Source organism: Zonotrichia leucophrys, chromosome 2 (assembly GCF_028769735.1).
Source record: "Zonotrichia leucophrys gambelii isolate GWCS_2022_RI chromosome 2, RI_Zleu_2.0, whole genome shotgun sequence".
In the NCBI taxonomy this organism is placed as follows: Eukaryota; Metazoa; Chordata; class Aves; order Passeriformes; family Passerellidae; genus Zonotrichia; species Zonotrichia leucophrys.
This window is the reverse complement of record NC_088171.1, coordinates 110,567,768-110,590,328: the sequence shown is the minus strand read 5'-3', so window position 1 is coordinate 110,590,328 and position 22,561 is coordinate 110,567,768. Positions and strand designations below refer to the sequence as shown.

At 37.8% G+C, this 22,561-nt stretch overlaps 1 protein-coding gene across 3 annotated transcripts in view; it reads left to right on the top strand.

Annotated features, from left to right (window-relative positions):
* Positions 1–22,561, top strand: part of NOL4 (nucleolar protein 4) — a 190,430-nt gene that overhangs the window by 102,931 nt on the left and 64,938 nt on the right. For all 3 annotated transcript variants that reach the window (XM_064706061.1, XM_064706060.1, XM_064706062.1), the window contains one exon: positions 8,416–8,699. In XM_064706061.1, coding sequence (XP_064562131.1) covers positions 8,416–8,699 — 284 coding nt within the window. The remainder of the gene's footprint in view (positions 1–8,415; positions 8,700–22,561) is intronic.

Genomic DNA, 22,561 nt, shown 5'->3' with positions numbered 1-22,561 from the left:
CTTGCTGCCAGATGACATTTTTGCCTGTCAAATATGATCCTATATGAGTCATAAAAACTTTTAGAAGAATTGCAGTTTTTTGCCTTGAGAACTGCTTGATAGAGTCTTTGCCACAAAAAGCACCCTGGAGGTTTCTCCAGAGCAAGGGGAAAACCAGGGATTTTTCTCTCCAGAGGCAGTAAGGGCTCTGTGTTCTGAAGTGTAAGTGCCAAAGAGCAAGGAAGAGCTAGATGCATAGTGGTAATAAGGGCACTGTGCACCCAGTGAGCTTTCAAATTGGTTATTTATGTGTGCAGTACCCTCCTAATAGACATCTCCTTCATCTCCTTGCTGTGCATATGCAGGGACAGTCGCTCTGCAGGCAAAAAAGTAAATGTGCAAGTCACTCATGAAGCTTTATAAAAGAGCCCTTCTATGATGCAGTGACTGACAGGGCAGTAGTATTTTTCTGATGGTTGTTGATGTCATGGAGTGGCAGTTGTTCATTGCTCTGTTATTTAACATTATAATTGAATAAAATAGCTTCCTATTTTGTGCCTCCAACAAGAAGAGATGTTTACCCATGGAAAAATGTGAATTGCTGAAATGTTTGTTTAATAATGAAATGAGATTTGCAGCCTGGCTAATGCTGATTCCACTATGTATGTGCATGTGTATATCAGATTTACTGTACTCTTGTTGACAAGGCTAAGGATCAGTTTTCTCTGTTCCTTTTTCTTTTCATAAACTCATGCAGTGAGTGATTGTATGAAGTAGCTACTGTCCTATTCCTCCACCACTGAAAATAACAGTAAGGAATTTTTTGATAAGCATCACTGAAACTGATGAACATTTCAAATTTAAATTCAGTGCAGTGAGTTCCACAGCTGAATTCACAGAAGGCAATACCATCAGGAAAGCATATATGTCAGAAGGAGAAAAAGAATTGTTATTGTTATTGAGGGTAATTGAAGAGGATAATTAATACATGTTCTTGTAATGGACCAAACACAGTCTGACTGGGAATAAAAGGACTGAGCTCTGTGCACACCACCCTGCTCTGTCCTCTGGAAAGGCTCTTGTCCACCTCTTAATTCCTTTGCTTTGTTTCCTTGATGCAGGACAGTGGAAACAGAAAGAGTGGTGGTAATTTATTTTGAGGAGCAGAGAAGGGTGCTTGAGAGATTAATATAGGTTCAAAGAAAGGCTGGTTACTTGGAAGGAAAAAACATGTTGAGCATCAGCACATAACTAGAAGCCACATCCTGCTCAGGAAAATTGCATTTGAAATTATTAAGGGCTCAGGAATCCACAGGAGGAAGAATTGTATATGGTTTTCTCTAAACACTCCTAATAACCACTGATTAGGAGATAGGATATTGGACTAAATGGATTTTTTATCTCACAAACTATGGCCATTCTTATGCTTTATGAAATGGGAAGGTCTGAGATCACCTTTGTACCTCCATTAATTCAACCCCTGTTCTATATAACAATGTGAAAGGGAATGGAGATGATGAATAGATAGGGTTGATTTAAGTTATGTTCTGAACTAATGCTTCAAACATGACCTGTGATGGAAATGAAACATAACCAAATACATAACTGTGACAAATTAGTATTAAACAATCCTTGTGAAAAGTGGTGGGAGTGAAATGTGTTCTTGCCTTTTTATCAGTTAATTTAGAAAAGTCCCTATAATATTTTATGCTACAGAAGTTTCTGTGAGTCAGCACTGTACACCACCTTTTGTCTGATTCATGGTGTTCCTCTTCCAAAACTGCCTGCTGTCTGTTGCTACCAAAAGAGTGTTTTTTTCATTAATCCCCATTAGGAAGGTTGCCTTGGTGTTGTGGAATTGTGGAAGGAATTCAACTTAGTTTATAATGTTTGTTTCTGCAGCATATTATTTTCATTAAAGTTGTATTTTAACATAGGAAAATAAAGCACATGCACTATTGAAGCCAAAAAGGTTAAGGAGAACAGCATGGTAATTCAAAATTGGTCTTGAACCTGCCACTCTCTGGCCTGCAGTACTGCCTTTGCATGTGATCATGTTCAAATGGATTGGATTGCTAAGGGTGTAAAGTGGTGTTTTCAAGGTCTGGGCTGGTGGTATCCAGCCCAACAAGATTAAGGCAACCTTCATCATCCAGGATTTTGGTAGACAATCTTTAAGAGTGGGTGTTATGACAGCCTGCATTTGCACAGCAAGAAGTTTCAGTCTCACTCATCCCACTCAGCTCATTCACTTCCAATCTCCTCCTTTTAGAAGGAACAGTTACCCATCTCGCTGCTCTCAGAGATGCTCTGTCGACAAGCAGCCCACTCAAAATGTTCATTTAACCTGAGTGCCTGCTACCTCAGAGTTTGCAGGCATCAGTGTCTGTCTGCATGAGGGCCCTCCCCCATCTCTGTTCCTTAGAGGAGAATGAACCCAACAAGTGCCTTGTTCTTTTATGTGATTAATCAGAGTAATTATTATCAGGAGTGGGTTTGGTTTGTAGGGTCCCCTCATGCAGTCAGACTGTCTCAAAATGGCCAAAGGTGTTGTAAGGTTAATTGCCTTTCCCTTGGTTTTGACTGGTTCCTAAGCAGGGTATCTGCCCTTAAAGTGGAGCTGAAATTCCATGTGGCTGTATGATTGCAGGACTGTGCCACACTACTGCTCTTAGAGCTGAAGCCCAGCCCTAACTAGTAAAATATGTTCCAGGTACCTGAAATCTCAGCTGTATAAACTGTAAAAGCATGTTCCAAATCTTAATTGCTTTCTCATCTGAGAGGTAATATGAGAGAGGGTCAGGATATATTCAGAGATTTGTCTTAATGTAGAATGGCTTGCTAACTCATTCTGTCTTACCTGCAATATGAGGAATATGAAGAATTCTGAGTGATTTAGAGCATGAAACTGATAGCTAAGAGCTCCTTTAGAACATCTGGAGATTTTTCTCTCAAGGACACAAGTGAGAGTATATATTTGTACCTTGGTTAGCAATTCACAGTACTTCAAAGACACTTATATCAGAATTCAGATCTTAAATATGTGCTCTCAGAAAGCAAGTGTTTGATGAACTTGTTATTCCAGCAAGATTTGGTGCACACTTCAACTTCCTTTCCTCAAGAAAGAACTCTTACTGAGAACAGTGTTGAGCATTTGACATATCTGGTGTGAAGACAGCTCTTTTGGGGTAGAACAACTGTATGTTAACTTGTAACCAAAGAATCTCTAATTCTAGCTGTATATGTTGTTGGCCCATTCATAAATCTAGACATCATAGGAGAAAGTAGGAGAACATTCCTATAAATTAAGACCTAGTTTCGTGCTCTAAATGAGTGTGTCCTTAAAATATCAGCTGCCACTGATATCACCTTGCAGAATCTAAGATGTACAGGGAAATGGGTTGGGATGGAGATTTAGGCCATGATAATGTGAATGTCTGAGGCAGAGAATTGAAGTGAAGGATGCAATAGTTCCAAACATCAAAACTCAGAGCATCTGTTTGCTTGGGCTTTCTTTGGCATTGTCTTTTCTTCCCCCATTTCCAAATTTCCTTCAAAAGCAGAGAGAAAAGCCAACATAGTGATGACTGCAATGAGCTTGGAAAGTTCACAGCAGGAATCTGGAATTCTCATGTCTACAAAAATAAATCTGGTGTCACTTTGTATCTTGCTGGTCTCAGTGGGATCTGGAAGGAGGAACTGGAAGCTGTAATGCAATGTGATAAGACATTAACTTGAAGTCAAAAAATCACTGTAGATCTTGTTTTGAGAATTAGAATCATAGAACTGTAGAACTGGATTCCACTAGACCAGGTTGCCCACTGTGCCCTTAATCACTCCCAGATATGGGACATCTACAACTTCTTGTGGCAACTTTTTCCAGTACCTCAGTAAAGCATTTCTTCCTGATATCTAATTTATACCTACTCTCCTTCAGTTTAAAGCCAGTACCCCTTGTTCTATTAATTACCTCTGACATGGAGAATACTTGGACTAAAGGTGTCCAAAGGGTGTTCAGAGCAGTGCACAGGAACAGTGTGGAGCAGTGTGCAAGGTGAAAGAAGGAGGTGTTGGCACCAAGAGGCTTAAGAAATATTGGTCCATGAGTGAGAAGTCTGTGCCTGAGCCTAGAGAGTGTCCTATGCTTCAGCAAGAATGTGGCTGCTGCCTCATCCAAAGATACTTTCCCTCTGCTTTTAGAATGTTTTGCTTGTTAGAGGGGTGATGCTTTTTAATCCCTGGAAGAGGATCTCTGCATAGGTGAAGGAGGCCCCAGTTTGCTGTTTTCAGAAATGAATACGTATTTTGTAGATAGACTCCCTTTTCAGGCTTAAGTAACAAAACCAGTTGTAGATTTACTTTCAGCCTTCCATCATTCTTGGATAAAGCCTTGACAGCTGCACAGTTCCCAAAGACATGTCCTGCCCTGAGCAAGCAGCATTTGATGGCTGATTTTCTGTCATTGCTGATACTTGTGGATAAAAGCAGCTCCTGGGTGTGATGATGATGTGAGCTCATCCCACAACTTCTTTTATGACTGCCCTAATACCCAATGCAGGGCATGGGGCCCCTTTGCTCCCTCCCCCTTCTCAGCTCCCAGTGTCTGAGGCAGGGTTCTCTGGAAGCCTTTCCATATAATTCACCCTGCAGGGATGGTTCAGGCAAGGGACAGGATTTGAAAATGTGCTGCCCTTGCCTCAGTGGAGTTTAATGCTGTGCGAAGGGAGGCTGGAGTGAGCCCAGAGAGGAATGCTGTGGTTTGCTGAGCCTCCTGTGTGTGGGAGGGCAGCTCTGCAGTGGGTTCATGGCTGCTGCCCCGTGTACACGAGGCTGGGATTGACCTTAGCTCTGGGGTGGACCTCATGTCTACTGAATTCCCAACAAGGAGCAGGGACCAGTGGCCGTAGTTAGACAAAGCCCCTTCTTCCCTGAGCTCTTCCCAAGCCACCACATCTCTGCCTCTGCTGGATGGAGGGGAAAATAGTACTTGGTAAGAGAAGAGGCTTTTGGCATTATCAGTTCATTGTTGCTGAGGTGCTGTGATAGATGAAGGTGAGGAAACTGTGAGCAAGCTGCTGGTCCCAGTGCAGTCTCTGCTTTAGGTGCAGCCCCACTCAGCAGCTGCACCAGGCGCTGTCAGGAGCTGAGGTCTCACCCCCTGCCCCTGGCAGAGGCAGTGGCCACTGGGGAATGTGGTGTGAGGGACTGGTCCATGGATCTGCTCTTGCCCCTTGGCATCCCTGTGATGGCCATGAGTGTTTGCAGTCCCTGCAGGGTCAGGAAGTGTTTGGGCTGTGGTTGCCTATATTCAAGGTTGAACATCACTTTCCTCTTCTGGGCAAGACCCTCTTGCCTTTTTCCCCAAACTCAGTCATTCCTGATGTCTTTTGTGTTTATGAAACCTTCTGAGAAACTCTTGCTTTAAAGTAGCCTCATTCTTAGCAAAAATAGACAGCTGCCCAGGGAGGAGGAATGTACTAAACCTTGTAATCTGGTTACCTTGGTAACATCTGTGAGAAACTATTGCTAAACCACTTTCCATTTTTTCTTCATCTCCTTTATGGAAATACATATTTCTGTTTACTTGACAAAAGTGCAATTTATGCCATGTCCATTGTGGCCATTCTCCTGACCATTATATTGACAAACAAATTCCCATCTCTAACAAGCAAGGTTAAATTACTGTAAGAACAGATATTTGACTTTATAGTAGAAACTGAGATTTGCCGTCAAGTAACTTAAGCTTTTGCAAAGAACAGCAGAAATCTTATAAAACTTTTCTATTGTTTTAATGCTTGATCACATTTACTCAACATTGAGTGGTCATGTTTTAGAAGAAACATGAGATTATTTTTTCTTCTCATTGTAATATTCTCACACATTTGTAAGGTTTAGTTATCAACCGTATGTCATACAGGGCAACAAAAAAAAGAAATTAAAGCATTATTGCTGGGCAAAACTAACAGCTGTGCTTGAGAGTTGGCTGTTCCTGAATCTAGCTCTTAGCACAGCTCCCACCACTCCCATCCAGCCCTCTGTGTCCTGCTGGTGGTTCCTCTGCACTGCATGAGCTGGGACACTGGAGCGCCAGCACACAGAAATTCCCGAGGGATCGGACGTGTGTGCTGCTGGGTAGGCAGTGCCCCCACCTTTTCGGTGGCTCTTTGTATCCTCTGGTTACTCACTTGTTTCTGTCTTTGCTGCCGACAGCAGGGAATTTTCTGAGCCCTTCAAAGGGAAGAGCATCCCTCACTCAGTGACCCATTCAGTAACTGATTTAATTAATTTGAAACTAACTGTCACTTTTTAAACTGTTAATCAAGAAGTCAATTATCTGCTAACAGTCTTAAACACAACAGTAATCAAAGTGTTTCTCTTTTAAAAAATATCTGGGTTTCTTTCTTTCTTTTCTCAGAGCAAATCAGTTGGAAGTGTGTCTATTTTCTTTAAAAAAAATAAAAACTCTATATTAGAATTCCATTTTCTATTTTGGAGTAGTAAAACTGCTTATTTATTTCTGAGAGTATGTTAGAATTTTAGCCTTTTTTATATGTTATGGCCTTGAAGACAAAAGTCTCAGGGCATGATATAAGATTTATTAAGGATAAATCCTGATCTTTTTATTCACTTACATAGCTGAAATCCTCAAGCAGCATTGGCTCTGTTACAAGTTTGTTTGGTATACACACTTAAAAGTCTTATTCTAGGAATGTTATGTAATTTATTGTATATACATTGGCATTCCCAAGAGATAATGTAAAAGTGATACACACCAAAGCACAGTTGGTTGTTTTTTATTGTAGCCATTAGTTTTACAGCTGTTTTAGAACAACAAAAAATGGTCCTCAAATACAATTTTTTAAGTTATGACCCTTAATTTGTGTTGTTAGAAAATTCGATTTTTTTTTCTCCCAAGTTTACAAAACAAAGCAATTTTTAAAAAATATGGTCATAGTGCATGCCCAGTCCTGTATATATTTATGGCATAAAAATATTTTTGGAGTGCAGAAAGTAAGAGAATGATGTATGATAGCTTGTCTCTGGCTTTTCTAATTCAATTGAATTAGATCACTACCCATTTATCCACTATTTTCTTCTCTTTTAAAAATCTCATCTGAGAGCGGTGAATAGTTGTTTTTTACTGTAATAATGATGGTGAGTCAACAATTTGATTAATCATGTAGTTAAAGCATGAGTATTTCTGAGCACAACTGTTAAAGCATGTGTCCTAATGGGTTTTTTAAATTCCTCATGTGTATAAATGTGTTTGCTCCTTTTCCATGGAAGTTGTTTAGAAGGGCCTAAAAAAGATGCTGTATTAAGGTGCTAAGATATGAAGGTCCATCTCATTTCATATCTCCAGTTTCAATCTGAATGCATTCCTGACTACTGACCTCCCAGTTTTGTTTCCAGCTTCATAGTCTGCAATAAGCAAATCCTTGTAGAGCCCTGGGCAGGTTTGCACCGTGAGCAAAACCGTGTAAATTGCCAGCACAGGGGTGCTTTAGAGAACAAGAAGAGGGCAAAGTGAGTGCCAAATTCTACTGCCATTTAATCCTTTGAAAAATAAAATGTTTTACTAAATTGGCTGTTGGCCAAAAGATTGTTTAGAAGTAAAGAAGGGCTGAGTGGTAGGACAGGTGACAAATTCCAGTATTGACAAGACACACAAATCCGTAAGTAAGTGAAGACACATATTAAAATCATACAATCCAACTGTAAAATCATAAGGGTAACAATGACACATCCAGAGTTTCTGGATGGAGTGTTCAGGCTTATAGTTTAGTCCACTATTTATCAATATTTTAAAGTATATTATAACACACAATGAATGAAAGAAGTGAATGGACACCTGAACAAAATGAAGACAGGATCTTTATTTCAGGAATCAGCTCTTCTAGTGTAATCTCTGCTGCCAGCAGTGAACACATCAGATTTATTTACACTGTATCTCTGCAAAAAGATATTTATGGATATGACACGTGCTGTTCTGCACACTTAAAACCTGAGATTCTGATTTTCTCTCAGTACCATGTGCACCTCTGTTGATTTCACAAATATGTGATAGTGCACTAATGAATGTGGTATAAGAATCTAAATAGATCCATAGCCATATGGACAGCCAGATTGATCAAGACAGACTTTATCACTTTGTCCCTAAAAATCCTTTGTGATTATCCTTTATGTACAGAGTGGTGCTAAAGTGTCAGCCCAGACAATTTCCCTTTACTTAATAATATTTTATGGATTTACTTCAAGCTTTTATTGTAAACATGGAGAAGTGTGTTTGCACTTTTTACAGAAATTTACTGGTGCTAGTAATAGAAACAGCTTTCATTCTGTTTTGAAAAAAAAAAATTTGAATATGTAAATTATTTTTGAACTGGACAGAGATGATTATGTGGCATGTGACTGAAAATGTATCTTTTTTAATAGATGATTCAGCTGCAGAGAGTTTTAATGGCAATGAGACCGTGGGACACAGTTCCAATGCTTCAGGGGGAACACACTGCAGGGAGATGGCAGAAACCAACAGTAATGGCAAAACAAATCTGGAGCAGGATGAGCAGCCTCTGAACCTGAGTGACAGTCCCCTCTCTGCTCAGCTGACTTCAGAATACAGACTAGATGATCACAGCAGTAATGGAAAGAACAAATACAAGACTCTCCTAATTTCTGATCTCAAGATGGAACGGGAGGCAAGAGAAAATGGAAGCAAGGTAAGATATGTAGCATGTAGTTCAGAAAAGAAAAAGATTTGTGAGGCCAAACTAAAGGTTTTTCCCAGCTAAGCACTTAATGTGATGTGTCTAATGTTTGTCAGATCATTGTTTAAATGCCATACATAGATTTGTATGCTCTGTTACACATATATGATGCCTATATACATTAAATGTATGTAGATGTACATGGGTGAATATCTATGTATAGGCAATATATTGTGCTGACACACTGGCAAAAATGGTGTAGTTCTCCATCAGACATGATTTTTATCAATTTTATCAATTTTATAATTTATTAAGAATGTTCTACATTGCCAATTTGAAAAAAACTATATATATAAATATGGAGATATATATGTATGTATATTTACAGATGGCCATCTCATCACTTCTATTATGTACCTGTAGAATTTTCATGGTTTAAACACAGCTGGCAACTAAGTACCTCACAGCCACTCTCTAACTCCCCTCTCTGCCTTGGTGGAGTCAGGAGGAGAATGGAAGAAAGGTAAAACCTATGGGTTGAGATAAGAACAGTTTAACAATTGAAATAAAATAAATTACTACTACTACTACTACTACTACTACTATTACTACTACTACTCATAATTGTAATGAAAAATAATACAACAAAAAGGGAAAGAGGAATAAAGTCCAAGAAACACAAGTGATGCACAATACATGCTCACCACCCGTTGACCAATGCCCAGTCAGTGTCTGAGCAGCATTTGACAGTTTCTGGCCACCTCCCCCCAGTTTATATACTGGGCAATCCTCTCTGTGGTGCAGAATATCCCTTTGGCCAGTTTGGGTCAGCTGTCCTTGGCTTGCTCCTTTCCAAACCATTTGTCCACCTGCTCACCAGCAGAGCTTGGGAAATTGAAAAATCATTAACTTGGGATAAGCACGGCTTAGCATCAACTAAAACATCAGTATGATATCAATATTATTCTCATACTTAATCCAAAACACAGCACTATACCAGCTACTAGGAAGAAAATGAACTCTTTCTCACCAAAACCTGGACAAGAATTAATCCACATGAATGTTAAGTGCGTATGGCCAAGAGAATTCCTACCAGTGAATTATCAACATCTGAAAGGAGCTGATTTGGTTTCTTCATGATTGTGTTATGCAGGCACCTAACCTGAATTAAAACTGACAAGTTTGCTTTAAGAAGCTGTAATCCCCTGAGGGCTTTTCGCTGTCGTTTCTATTGTGTGGGTAAGGAGAAGCAAGGATGTTATTTTGTAGATAAAGACAGATCTCACAGATTAAGTCAGCTAGCTTACTAGGATGGTGTTTTTCATGAGGGCCTACAGTAGGGAGGGTGAAGAAATGGCATATGTCATAGAATTTAGTCATTGATCTTACTGGCCACACGTTCCATTTTTTTTTAAATTAGTATCTGATGACCAACTGGCTTACCACTTTTACAGCAGCAGTAATAGGATGTGAGTCCTGGATCCAAAGACTATTAACGCTACTCACTGGCTTTCAGTAGCCTGACAGGATAGATATACCTTGAATGGGGACATTTTTTTACAGGGCTTTGAAACAGGAGTGTTAAAATCCTTAAGCATACTTAGAAAGGGATAGTACATGAGTGATAGCTAGAGAACAACATTTAATCATACTAAGGTTTTATCTCCTATCTTCATTGCCTGTGGAGTAAAAATGAAAACTTGTAATGATTTTGTAATTTTAGTGCCTAAGTTTTAGTGGGTAGAACAAAGGGAGACTAAATGGGAGATTAGTCTTTCTCACGGCCATTAAGCAAATCATGTATCCCAACACTTCTCCATGAAATCTTTATGAAAAACTGTTTATCTGTATGGAATACTTTTTTTCTCACAAACTTGCATTCTCTGGAAAATGTTCTGACTAGTTCTAGTCTCTGCCTGTGTATGAACCCCAGTGCTGGATTTACTCAGTACTTTGAGTTGCACAGTGGGTCTCAAATCGGCTGATATGAACAGTATCTTCTTTTGCTTCAGGGCAGATTGTTCTAATGAACCTTTTATAGGCTCATCACCCAAATATTGACAGACACACAAGCTCTTTTGCCTGAGGTAGGTTGTTGCTTGTGCCATCACTCTTGCACATACACAAATAAGCTTGGCAAAGAGGGGGAGGAGTCTTAATGTGACACTCATTTATAGCTAAGACAAGAACATAGCCTAATGTTCACTTTCCAATTTGAATCAATTCCAACTCAGATGCAAGAAAAATGTATCAAAAAGTGTTAAAAATCTATAATGAACTTAGATGACAATCAAAGGCATCTCATTCTTTACAAATTTTGAGGCCAGAATCGTCCCCCACATCAATACATTCTTTCACACTTGCTGTCATCCTGCCCACTCTATATTGCCAACAATATGCAGATTTGTCTCCTCTTTTTGTCCTAGTGAAACTCATGTTGATGCTTAGAGTTCATTTAAGTATATGATTAATTAGATATGCAGTAAAGATTATTAAATATAGAGTAAAGACTTCAGGAAGAACACAATCCTCAGATAAACAAAATTTGTTAGAGATTTGTAAGATGAGTTACTGAAGAAAATATCTACTTTCTAAATATATTTGAATTGATGGGCTAGTACTGAAGGAAGAAATACATTATGCTTGCTCAATGTCCCATTTAACCTACACAAGATGGTATTCTCTTGGGAGTCAAGACTGTGAAACTCAGGGGCAAAGGAATGGAGCTAGGAGGATCTCTTGGCTGACATGTTCTGATAGATAGATAATTTTGTATCCGCTGCAGAATTTTGATCAGAAGAAGCTGTTGAGATAAAAATGGTAGTTTTTCCATCATATTTACTTTGAAAACACGAGAGCTAAAATGGAAATAATTATGGAAAATGGTTATTTCTTTGTGGAAGTTAAATTTTCAGAATATTCATCTTGTCCATACCGATTTTGCTATAGGGAGAATTTGTGAAAATAATGGTATTATTCTGCAAAAGGTCTTGGTAGTCAAAACAGGGATATTTAACATTTTCCTATTATAATGCCTATGGACACAGAGGACATAATTAGTGATTTTTAAGAAATGTAGGGTTTGCTTTTTTCTTGCCTGAAAAAGACTTAGATAAATAACTGGAGATTAGATAACTCTATGAACAACCACATTATATTATTTAAAGAATGCTTGGTTCAGTTACTTCAGAATATGGCTTTTAAAACTGGTGTTAGTAGCACTCTTTAAGCAAGTGACATTTCCGTGGACAGTGTTACTTCGAATCCTCAGTTCAGGCAGTGAGTTTGTGTGGTAATCTCTTCTTTTTACAAAAAGATCATGACCTGAGTGCAGTGGAGGGAGTTGGCAAACTGTAACAACTTTAAAATCTGATCCAAAATGTTTTACTATTTACTGAAAATTTGTTTTGCAAGGACAAAATGGGTTTTCATAGTTTTTAATGAATATATGTACACATAATTATGTATATACATTTTATATACATGTACTTTTTTTGAGCTTATATTACGAAACAGACCCTCCAGTAAGACCTAGTTGTTCACAGCAGCAGAAATTTCTACAACCATTTAGGGCTAAATTGAAGTTTGTGAAATTTTGCATAGCTGAAAAAACATATACCTAAGTTTAACTTACCTGGTCTGGGTCTTTGTATTAGAAAACACTTCTAAAGTATTCATCAGCAAATGCTCTGCAAATGTGGTTGTATGAACTCAAATAGTTACATGCATATATGAATTATTTTAGATCATTACTTATGTGTGAGCCTGCTGGGTTTTTGTATGACTGTGGTGAAGTCTCTGTAGCACTGAGGTTTTTTATTGCTGGATTCTTTTGTTATTGCTACTTCCTGCACCATATATTTTATTTTGAAAAGTTATTATATAGCTTTATCTCTTCTTCATTATTTATTTCACTAAATACAGCAAGCCTCCTTGTTTCAAATGATTTTGTCTCTTGCATTTGGATAACAATGTTATTTTAATATAGTATTGGAAAACAAGCGTTTGAGCTCACCAGTCATACTTACATTGTGCCATTATTTTACCTGGATTAATAAATGGTTTGTTATGTCTGTATTGCAAAGGGTACTCCTAATATGCAAAAACTTCATTGTGGGATTTTCCAGATAGAAATATATGCTACTGATCATAAATGCCTAGGAGAAGCATTAAAATGAGGTAACAAAGACAGTATACGTGCTCATTTTGACCAGATACCTACTAATTGCAAACAGTTGGCTTTTTTTCTTTCTACCAGATGAAATTTCTGGTAGAAAGTTGGACACCTTGAGTCCCTCTGGATGTATGGTAGCCTAAGTTAATATGCATTATGTTTAGCTAAAGTGTGTAATTGGCTTCTTGAAGAATTACACAAGATAAGAAATGTTTCCTTTAAGTCTGGAAAGTAAAACATAGTTTTAAAGGAGAGAACAGTAAATAATGGTTGCTGCATACCATGACCTTTAATTATAATACTGCATTCTAATGTGCATGTCAATATAGCTACAGTTGATCACCATGAGGCAGTTTTCATGTAGTCTCTAAAACTAAAATCTTTCTGTCTCTCCTTTAATGCTGGGCTTTTGAAGTGTTTCTCAACCTTTTTTCTACAGCTTGATGTAAAGAATAGTGTTATTATCATGGGCCATTGCTGTTTGCTTCCAGCAATTGCAACTTCAAACTCTTACACATTACTGTTGCAATGGATTGTATCTACACTCTGGCCGGTTAACCTGGCACAGTCCGCTTTTAACTCAGGCCCCTCTCCAGGAAGGCATTTAAAGGCTGTAACCTTGTATGGCATCTGAAAGCCAGAGCATGTATGAGGTCCTGGGTGAAGTCTGAAGCTCCTGCACTATAAAATTTAGTCATCTTCAGTGATTAGTCCAGCTGTAGAATCTTGTAACATCTTTTTGATGGAGCTCATCATTACCAAGGGAAACCAGGCATGACTGTCCAAGCAGCCTGACCTGTGTATGCAATTATACTGATAAGCCTTTGGTCATCTGTGGTGAATCCTTCTGTTTTCCAAAAGTGCACATGAATTTAGCCACAGCTAGACAACACCTATGAGGAGCAAGGCAGATCTCGATGAATTTCTTCCTCACTCTCTTTTCTTCTAAAAGATGTGATTGCATCTTAGCAAAAGGTGGAAGGTCATTCCTTAAATCCAGTGAACGTCATCATATCTGACATTGTGTTTCTGAGGCAATGGAGTCACTGCCTGTCTAGTTCCCTGTGCTTCTGTCTGCAGGTTTCCTTGGGCAAATGGCCATGGTCAGAAAATAAGGAACCATATGGCTTTTTCTAAAGGAAGTGGAATCCTTAGGAATTGCAGTGCACTTTTAATTGAGGCTGATAGAGGCCTATCGAGAAACTTATGAAGTAATTTATTTTAAAAAAATGTTAATAAAATGTTAAACAGGTTTGCAGCTACTTGAAGCAGGAGTTAAAATGAAGACTTTGGGAATTTGCATGTTATTAAGAACAGTGTTGGTGGTGTTGTTCTGGGGTTTTTTTCCTTTCTTTTTTTTACTTACTAATTCAATTTTTTTTCTTTCATCATCATCATTATTTACATTTAAGTGGAATAGACAAGTTTCAGCTGAATGGGAGCATTGTGCTGTGGTTCTTATATGAGATGGTTACCTCAGCTCTAAGCAGGAGGGAAGGTGGAAAGGGCAGGATAGAAGTGTCTCCTCCTCTTTTGAGGATACCACTAAAATCTGTATGTTGGTTTTTTAGTACAAAAAGAAAATACCCTTTTGCCCATCTAGTTTGTTTTGCTAAATACCCAAGTTAGGATAATCTGGATTGAGAGTTTAGCCTGTCAGAAAGGATCTTTTGATTCCATCTCGTCTCTCCTCAGAACTTGTCATTGTCTCCCTTGCTTGAAGTTGGGTCTCTTGGTATGGCATAAGAAGAAATTAGACTTTTTTGGTTTTGTTTGTTCTAACTTTTATTTCATGTTTTATTTCATTTCCATGGTCAGACAGAAAGTGTTCAAGCAATGCCATATTTTACTGACTGCTGTTTTGTTTATGGAAGTATCTTAAGAGTCTGCAGTCCAGGGGTTTGACAGCTTTATTTTATGGCTTAATTGTTAGGACTAGAAAGAGACTTAGCAGGAAATACTGTTTGCTACTGTCATAATAACTTATGAAGAGTGGAGCAAAGTCTTGTGAAAGGTTTAGAACATGTTACTACAAGTAGCGGCATACTAGATTTTGAGCAAACAACAGCAGGAGTGAGGCAGAAGGCAAAGCCAGCATTATGAACATTCTGGAGGAATGAGATACCAGCACAAAATGAGTCTTCAGCTCCACTAGGGTCCAGTCTGCTTTCACCATTCCAATCGTAGCACTGAGGACAGGATGGTGACATATTCCAGCTTTGCCTTAATTGCTACCCAATCATTGGTTCCATCATTGCTGCTTTACACTGAATCTGTGGAAATAGTTTGTACTGAGATTTAAAAGTAAAGATGATAAAAGAAGGGAACTGAAGGCAGAATCCACCCCTGCCACCATCATGTGTAGGTGATAGGAGGCTATATCTTTATTCTTGCATCTCACAACTTTGGTGTGTGAAGGCAGGCTCAAGGGTTCTCTGTAAGTATGTATCTTCTTTCTCTGCTATGCTCAAGTTTGTGCAAAGGTCACTGGCATGTCAGTGCTTTTCTCTTCTTGGGAGATAGATATACTACAGTAGAAGATAAGCCTGTTCTCTTCTCCTGTGCATGAAGAACTTCAATGAAAGGAGAACAAAAAGTGTATGCAAGCAGTTTTGTGACTTCCTAATTCTTTTTCTGCCCACTCACCTACAAATTAACCTGTTTTTTTCTCTTTCCCAATGAATTTCTGCTTCATGCATAGGGGCTTTAGAAGTTGCTCTCATAAATTCTGAGTCCTTTATGTTTTACTCTACCTTTTTATCTGACACCTTGATCTTACTCTTCCCTACTTGTAAAAAACAAGCAAACTGAGAAAAACACAGTTTTCTGACTCTAAAAGTCAATTGATTTGTTTTTTGGATAAAGCATCTTAGTTTTATGAAGAAAAAAAAAAGTTCTTTTTTTGCTGCTCTTTTGTAGGAAGATGTTAGAGGGCACTGAGAAGCTTTAGTACCAAAAAACTTTTGATGTTAGTTTAGTGGTTTAATAATCACTGTTCAAGTGTAACAACTATGGTTTTATAGAGCACTGTTTTTTCCAGAATTGCGTCTTCTGATTTTGGGGGTTACCCATAATAAATGGCTAAATAAGTAATTGTTTTGAAGAGCATGTTTTTCATGCCACTGCAGCTGCATGAAAAAAGAAATAAATCAGTGTTGTCTTTGTCAGAAAATATGAATTCTGTAGCATTCTCTAACAGTCCCATTCATCAAAGTCCTTTGTTTATGATACCATCAGTTCTGTGTCTAATTCTTCCCATTGGAAGTACATTTAGTAGCAGGTTTTCATGTTCACTCAAAGCTCTTGAAAGTGAAATTGATTTCCTGCAGGGCATTCATTACAATGATGTCACTCCAGGTCAATTAAATGGAAACTGATGATGCCACTCCAGATTTACATACCTATAATGCAGAACACAAGCTGGCTCCATATGTGTATGAAATCCCAGCTAATGTAAAGCTGGCATGGAAGAGAATAAGTTTTGATGTGATCTTTTAGAAATTTTCTCAGAGGTTTCTTTTTAAAGGAGGAAGAGCACATGGGTCAAGTAGCAGAAAGTGGTGCTCTTGATTCCAGATTGAATGTGTGTTGCTCACAGATCCAGCTGTCCATCCTCATCCACTTTTACCTTTGGAGTCTCTCGTCACTCATATCGAACAAGAAGCACTTGCTCAGGAAGGAGATGCAGGAATTTCTCCAACTTGCTTTTAGAGGCTGGACATCTGTTCAGACAAGCCAGAAAGCTATCAAGTGCCTCTGCAATCAAAGAGGTAAGGTCTGAAATTATTTCCCTCCCTGTTTACAGCCAAGAACGTTTTATAACTTATCAGTCTGGGAACACATGTCTGTACCTTTCAGGCAAATTCTTGTTCACTTCAGCTGAGATTTGTTCCTGATAGACACCTTCAAGGCTGAACCTTGTTACAATCTCTAACTCTTATTTTTCTGGGGGTTTTTTTGTTGTAGTTTGTTGGGGTTTTTTCCCCATTAGGAAGGAAATTGAATTTGTGTTGAAGTCTTACCACATTAAATGATTTGCTGCTCCTTTTCCTTCTTCTGTTATCACATATGCAGCTTCTCTGCCACCTAGAAAAAGACTGAGAGCAAATCTTGCTCTTGGAAGATTAAACACTATTTGATGGTAAATTGAGCAAGATATAATGGGGCAGCAATAATTGCTACCTATTGTGATTGTGTTTAGTCTTAATATTATTTACACTTAATGAACTGTCATTTTTTAATTTTTCAGATGCTGAGGTTGAAGAGCTGATCCTCAAAACTAATCTTTGATGAATGGCTTCCTATTTGGCTACTTTCTACACATTCAACTCCTTCAAAACTATATTGTTGTTCAAGAAGTTGATAATCATGAATGTTAGTCCTAATTTTTTCTTTCTGGTATTGAATTATTTTCTACATGCCAAGACGAGTCCTGAGAAAAGAGAGGAAAGAAGCCAAAGATTTTTCATCTTTAATGACATTTATAACAATATATTGATGAGATTTTAAAATAAATATAATTTTTATTAGTTGTCTTACAGATATCTCATTTGCTAATCTTTTTGTCTTGTTGAATGAATGCCAGTAGCCAAATGTCTTGCTGAATGCTTGATACACTTTCAAGCTGTGCTTTTGTGTGCGCTCCATAGCAATTGCTGGGAATAATTAATTACATTAGAACACTGAATACTTTTTTTGGAGACTTATTCAGGCAGCTGGATTTGTTGGGTGATGTGAGTGAAGTGAATAGGTCAATTTTTAGTAGAGGAAAGAAAAGTAGAATTCAACTTTAAAACTGTTTAACTAATTTGTTCTCTTTCATCTTTCCTTTTGTTGCTTGCTCTTTTTTCTTCAACTTTTCTGGTCATTCTCCTGCATCTGCTTCTGAAGATTCATGGAACACCTATCTTAAATTTTGGTTTTTATGAAAAAAATAATAGGTAAAGATAACAGTATTACTTTGCCAGAATACAGGGCTGTGAGAAATTAACTTTAATTACTGAATCTAGTCCTCCGTAAAAGGGAACCTAGATAATAGACATTTGCTCCAAGAGGATATGCAAGAATTCAATTCACGTTGTCCACTGAGTTCTGGTTAATAATTTCAGCCCCATAGAAAACAACAGTGCTGCAGCTGTAATGTGCCACTGAAAACAGTGAGGAACTGGAATCATGGTTGATGTCCTAGATCCCTACAACAACAAGGGATTTGCTAGATGGATTTCCCAGATGGTCTCTAGCAGCATCTTATTCCCCGCAGAATGGGGAGTGAAAAAGAACAACTGCCAATAATCCCTATCAGTCTGCTTGAGGTTTTGTCTGCCATATGTTTCATCAAAACATCCTGCTTTGTATTTCATCTCTAACACTGACTGATTTTGAATACTTGAAAGAAGCAATTAAAAAACAGCATCTACATTAGTTATTGAGGAAGGGAGGGGATAGTGGTGTAGGTAGGCATTGAAAGCTGTGAAATGTTTGTTATGTTTATTAAACACAGTCAAAAGACAGCAATCAAAAAATTTTGCAAAATGCGTGGTAAGGAATAAGACATTGATGGTTACAAATATTACAGAATGGTATTCTTGCACAATCAGTAACAGATCCTGGAAACTGGTCTGTGAGAGCTGTGTAAACAGTCAACATTTGTGTTTCACTGGAAACTGATGAAAGGGTATAAAAATATACAGCCAAAGGTAGGAATCTGTAACTGATGTGAGTTTCCATTTCACCCATGTAAGTGTGGCATGCCATGAAACATTTTAATACTGGATGAATTCCATATGCATCTCTAGAGTTTTCCCTAAGCTGCTGCTTCTTGGAGCTCACAGTGTTTCTGTGAAATACTGCAGCTGTTGCCTGGATCTTGGCGTGGTACAACTGAATATTTCTCATAGAGATGCTGAATATTTCTCATAGAGATGCTTCCTCTCATCAGCTGCTTCGGTCAGAGTGTCATTCTCAGTGTCCCTTCACACCTATTCAGTCTGCGCTCTCCAACTCTTATCATGAATATGCCATGAGCTACTCCCAGATCTGATGAGAAATCCTACATGCTGTTCTCTTCATATACATGCACGCACACACAATATATATACACATATATATATATTCATATATTTTTTCCCTTTGTCTGATGAGAACAGTCATATCCAGTGGCCATGAACCAAAGTATGGAATCATACAGATGAACCAGGAGCATAGAAAGAGCTCATGTTGTTAAGGCACCTGCAATACAAACATTAACTTTGTGTACAGGTGTTCTAGCAGACAACAGTGCGATTGTTTTTCATGTGTGTTTTAATTATATTGGGGTGAAATCATGTATATTGCTTCTGACTCCATTTTATATTTTAGTAGAGGTCATGCAGTAATGTGTTTCCTCCTCTTGTGTTTCCCATGGCATTTGGGAATTGTCTGACTCCACCAGGAAGATCCCTTTCAGAACTATTCAGAATTTCTTCCCTCTACTTTCTACTGTTGAGCTCCTGGGCTGCACCCTCTCAGGATTAATAAAAGAAAAGCAAGGAAAGGTGAGTTGATTTCCTTAGGGGTTACCATGAATGGCCCCAATACAGTCTGTTCTCAGTCCACAACCTCACACTGTGAGCTGTGCATTGGCTCTCAAAAGGACACATGGATATTCTTTGGGCCTTTTACTTAATCAGAGATATATGTTTTTTTTGGACCCCCTCTGAATGAATTTATCCTTGTCTCACTTTGTACAGTTAGTCATATGCTCTTAAAAAATCTTTTGCAGATGGAGCCCCGTGGGACTGGACCTGTTTCAAAAGCTGTATTAAATGACTAAAATAAAGGTTTTGAAAATTCCTGTTCCCCTCAGTGTGTTGCTTAGCAAGAATAGCTGTGTTTATTGGAAAAGAAGTTAGATGAGTCTGTGGCATGTGTGCTATCTTACAGCCTCTTGGCTCAGCTGGGAGGTGGACACATGAAGGAATGACGTACAGACATCTTTTGGAATATGATGCTTGTGGCAGTTTCAGCTTAAAGATGAGTCTCACAAGGTTGATGCTTCTTTATGCTTCATTAGAACCTTTGTAAAATCCACCTCTATTCATTCAACTAAGTGTCCACCCTGCCTTCACAAAAAACAAAATATACAGGTTTATGTAATACTGGAAAAAGATGTTGGAGTTCCTAATGGATCTAAATGAGTGACAAAACACTGAGGAGCTGAAAAATTTGCTGCATAAAGATGGAATTACCTTATTAGAGATAAAGCAGCCATGACTTCATCCCAGATCTCAGTGGTTATTGCCAATTAATAGGTTTTTGTCTCTGGAAAGCACATTTATCAAAAGACTCGGCAGATAAAACTTGTTTTTATAGGTTAGGTTGGAATTGAGATGAAATATTTTTGAAATGATTGTAACAAACCATTCATATGAAACTAGTCAATCATTACTCAAAAATATCTACATAAGGTAGGTGTTAATTTTATAAATGTATGTACTAATGAATCTGAAAGTATATGAGGCGTGATTGTGTCATTTAGGAAAATGGTGACAACTATTCTCTTCTGTTCAAGAGCTGAGTGGTCATGTTCTATGGTTCTGTGAATTGGTAGGAGTGTCTTGAATGCTTAAAGAGCCAAAAAGGCTTTTAGCGTCTCACACTGCCAGTTGCCTGGCTTAAGCTTTTGAGAAACCTGGCCTAAATATCTGTATTTCATAATCTTAAGTACTTAGCCCTGCATACTTCTGGTCTGAGATATAAACTCCAGGACAATACTTATTTTTACTGCACTCACTATGCCAATTCAAGATCATTCTATTAAGTATAAGAGGTAAGTAGTTTTTAAGGCTATATCTAAGCTCTGAGGAGATAATTCTTTTTTTTCTTCTTCTTCTTCTTCTTCTTCTTCTTCTTCTTCTTCTTCTTCTTCTTCTTTTTTCTTTAGTATTAAATTGACATGGAGTATGTAGTTTGCTTTTAGTCTGTTTCTCCATTCCTGTGTTTAGATTTTGATTTTACATGATTTTTCCATATTTAATGCTTACTTTATAGCAATGCTTACAGTACCTAGAACTTATATGTTGGGCTATTTACATGAAATAGTAAACTAAAAAAGAATAGACTCTGTAAGTCTACTGTTAACTGTGAGATAGCAGGACTTTCCTTTCCATGTAGTGTAGGCAGTGGCAGTCGTGGCAGCATCCTCAAAACTTTTGCTTCACTATGTTTTTCCTAGTTGAAATTTTTATCCTTGAAATATATAGGATATTACTGTGTTAATTTTTACATTTGTCATTTAACATCTATAATTTATATAGGTAATACAGTCTTTAGATTATTCTGTTTCTAATAAGATAATTCTTCATAATAACTTTATACAGCATGAATAAGTTGTTTATACCTTCATCAATATTTTAATTGCCACAGGTTCCTATATCTAAATTCTTTGGATTTACATAGCACGCTTGGGATTCTGAAGACATCAATAAAAATAAATGAGCTTAACATTACATTGGTCTTGTGAGGCAGACATGTCTACTGGTTGGTAAATACAGGCATGGCATAATTCCTTTCCCAAAGCAAATCAATCAATTTCTCCAGAAAAGCTGGAGAAGCCATTTGTTTCTTGTGTGTTATAGCTGAACATTAATCACAGTATGAATCCTTATCTTCAGACATTCCTGTTCAGTTAAGGTAAAGAGGCAGAGTCAGCTTCAACTGAGTAGCCATTGGAAAGTTTCCTCTGGTTTTATTAGCAGAGATAAAATTCAAATCACTGTTTTTTAATGTTTGTTTTAATTTGGGCTTTGTTGGAACCATGAGGAATACATTTTCACTGATGGTCTTGATAAATCTTTCCAGACCTCATCATAAAATCATGTTTATGTATGCCCAAGAGAGCCTATGGACTACATTATTAGTATTTGTATGATTAAACCTTAACTGACCTAAAGTTGAATGCTTTACTTAGATTCAGTCATACAGCTTACTTGTATAGTGCATTTACTTATTGAACTGAGTATGTAGCTCAAAGTGAGGAAACTGCAGGAGGACGAGGTTGTAGAAGTGTTAGAATATTCTAATTTTCTGTAGCTATTTAGCAGTTGGGTTTTTTCTTTTTAATTATGAAAAAAAGAGTCAAAGTAAAAGTTAAAATCACTGAAGCATGGGACTTCAAATCTGGATTTTCAATTTATTGTACGAAATATGAGTATGTCTGTGCATCTGTGTACCTGTATAAAGATAATTGTTTTAATTCCTCCTTAAATGTTGCTTTTTACCATACAATCTTTATTTCACAATGCACTATTTCATAAAGCTTGCTTGGCTGGTTGCCAAATCCTTCTGCTGCAGGTCAGAGGCAGGGTAAGGTGCAATAGCCTCCTTCTTCCTTCCTTCTTCTTTGAAAGAGCTTTGTCACCAGGACATAACATTTTCACTGCCATGCAGCTGTTTTAGGCCTTCACTTCATCTGCCTGTTCCTCCCAATTGGCACAAATTACTTAATATTTTTACCCTCTGTCTCCTGTGGTGTTGTAAACTCCAGTTTAATCACCCTTACATGTTAATCCAAGTCACCTATACTGTGCTTTGCTACATAATTATTTATTGAGAGAATTAAGCTCGAAAAGTGGATCTACTCTGTATGGTGATCTTCTCTTTATACAGGATTATCCCAACAGATGATCTCATGACTTTCAATACCTCTTCTTACACTTCTGCT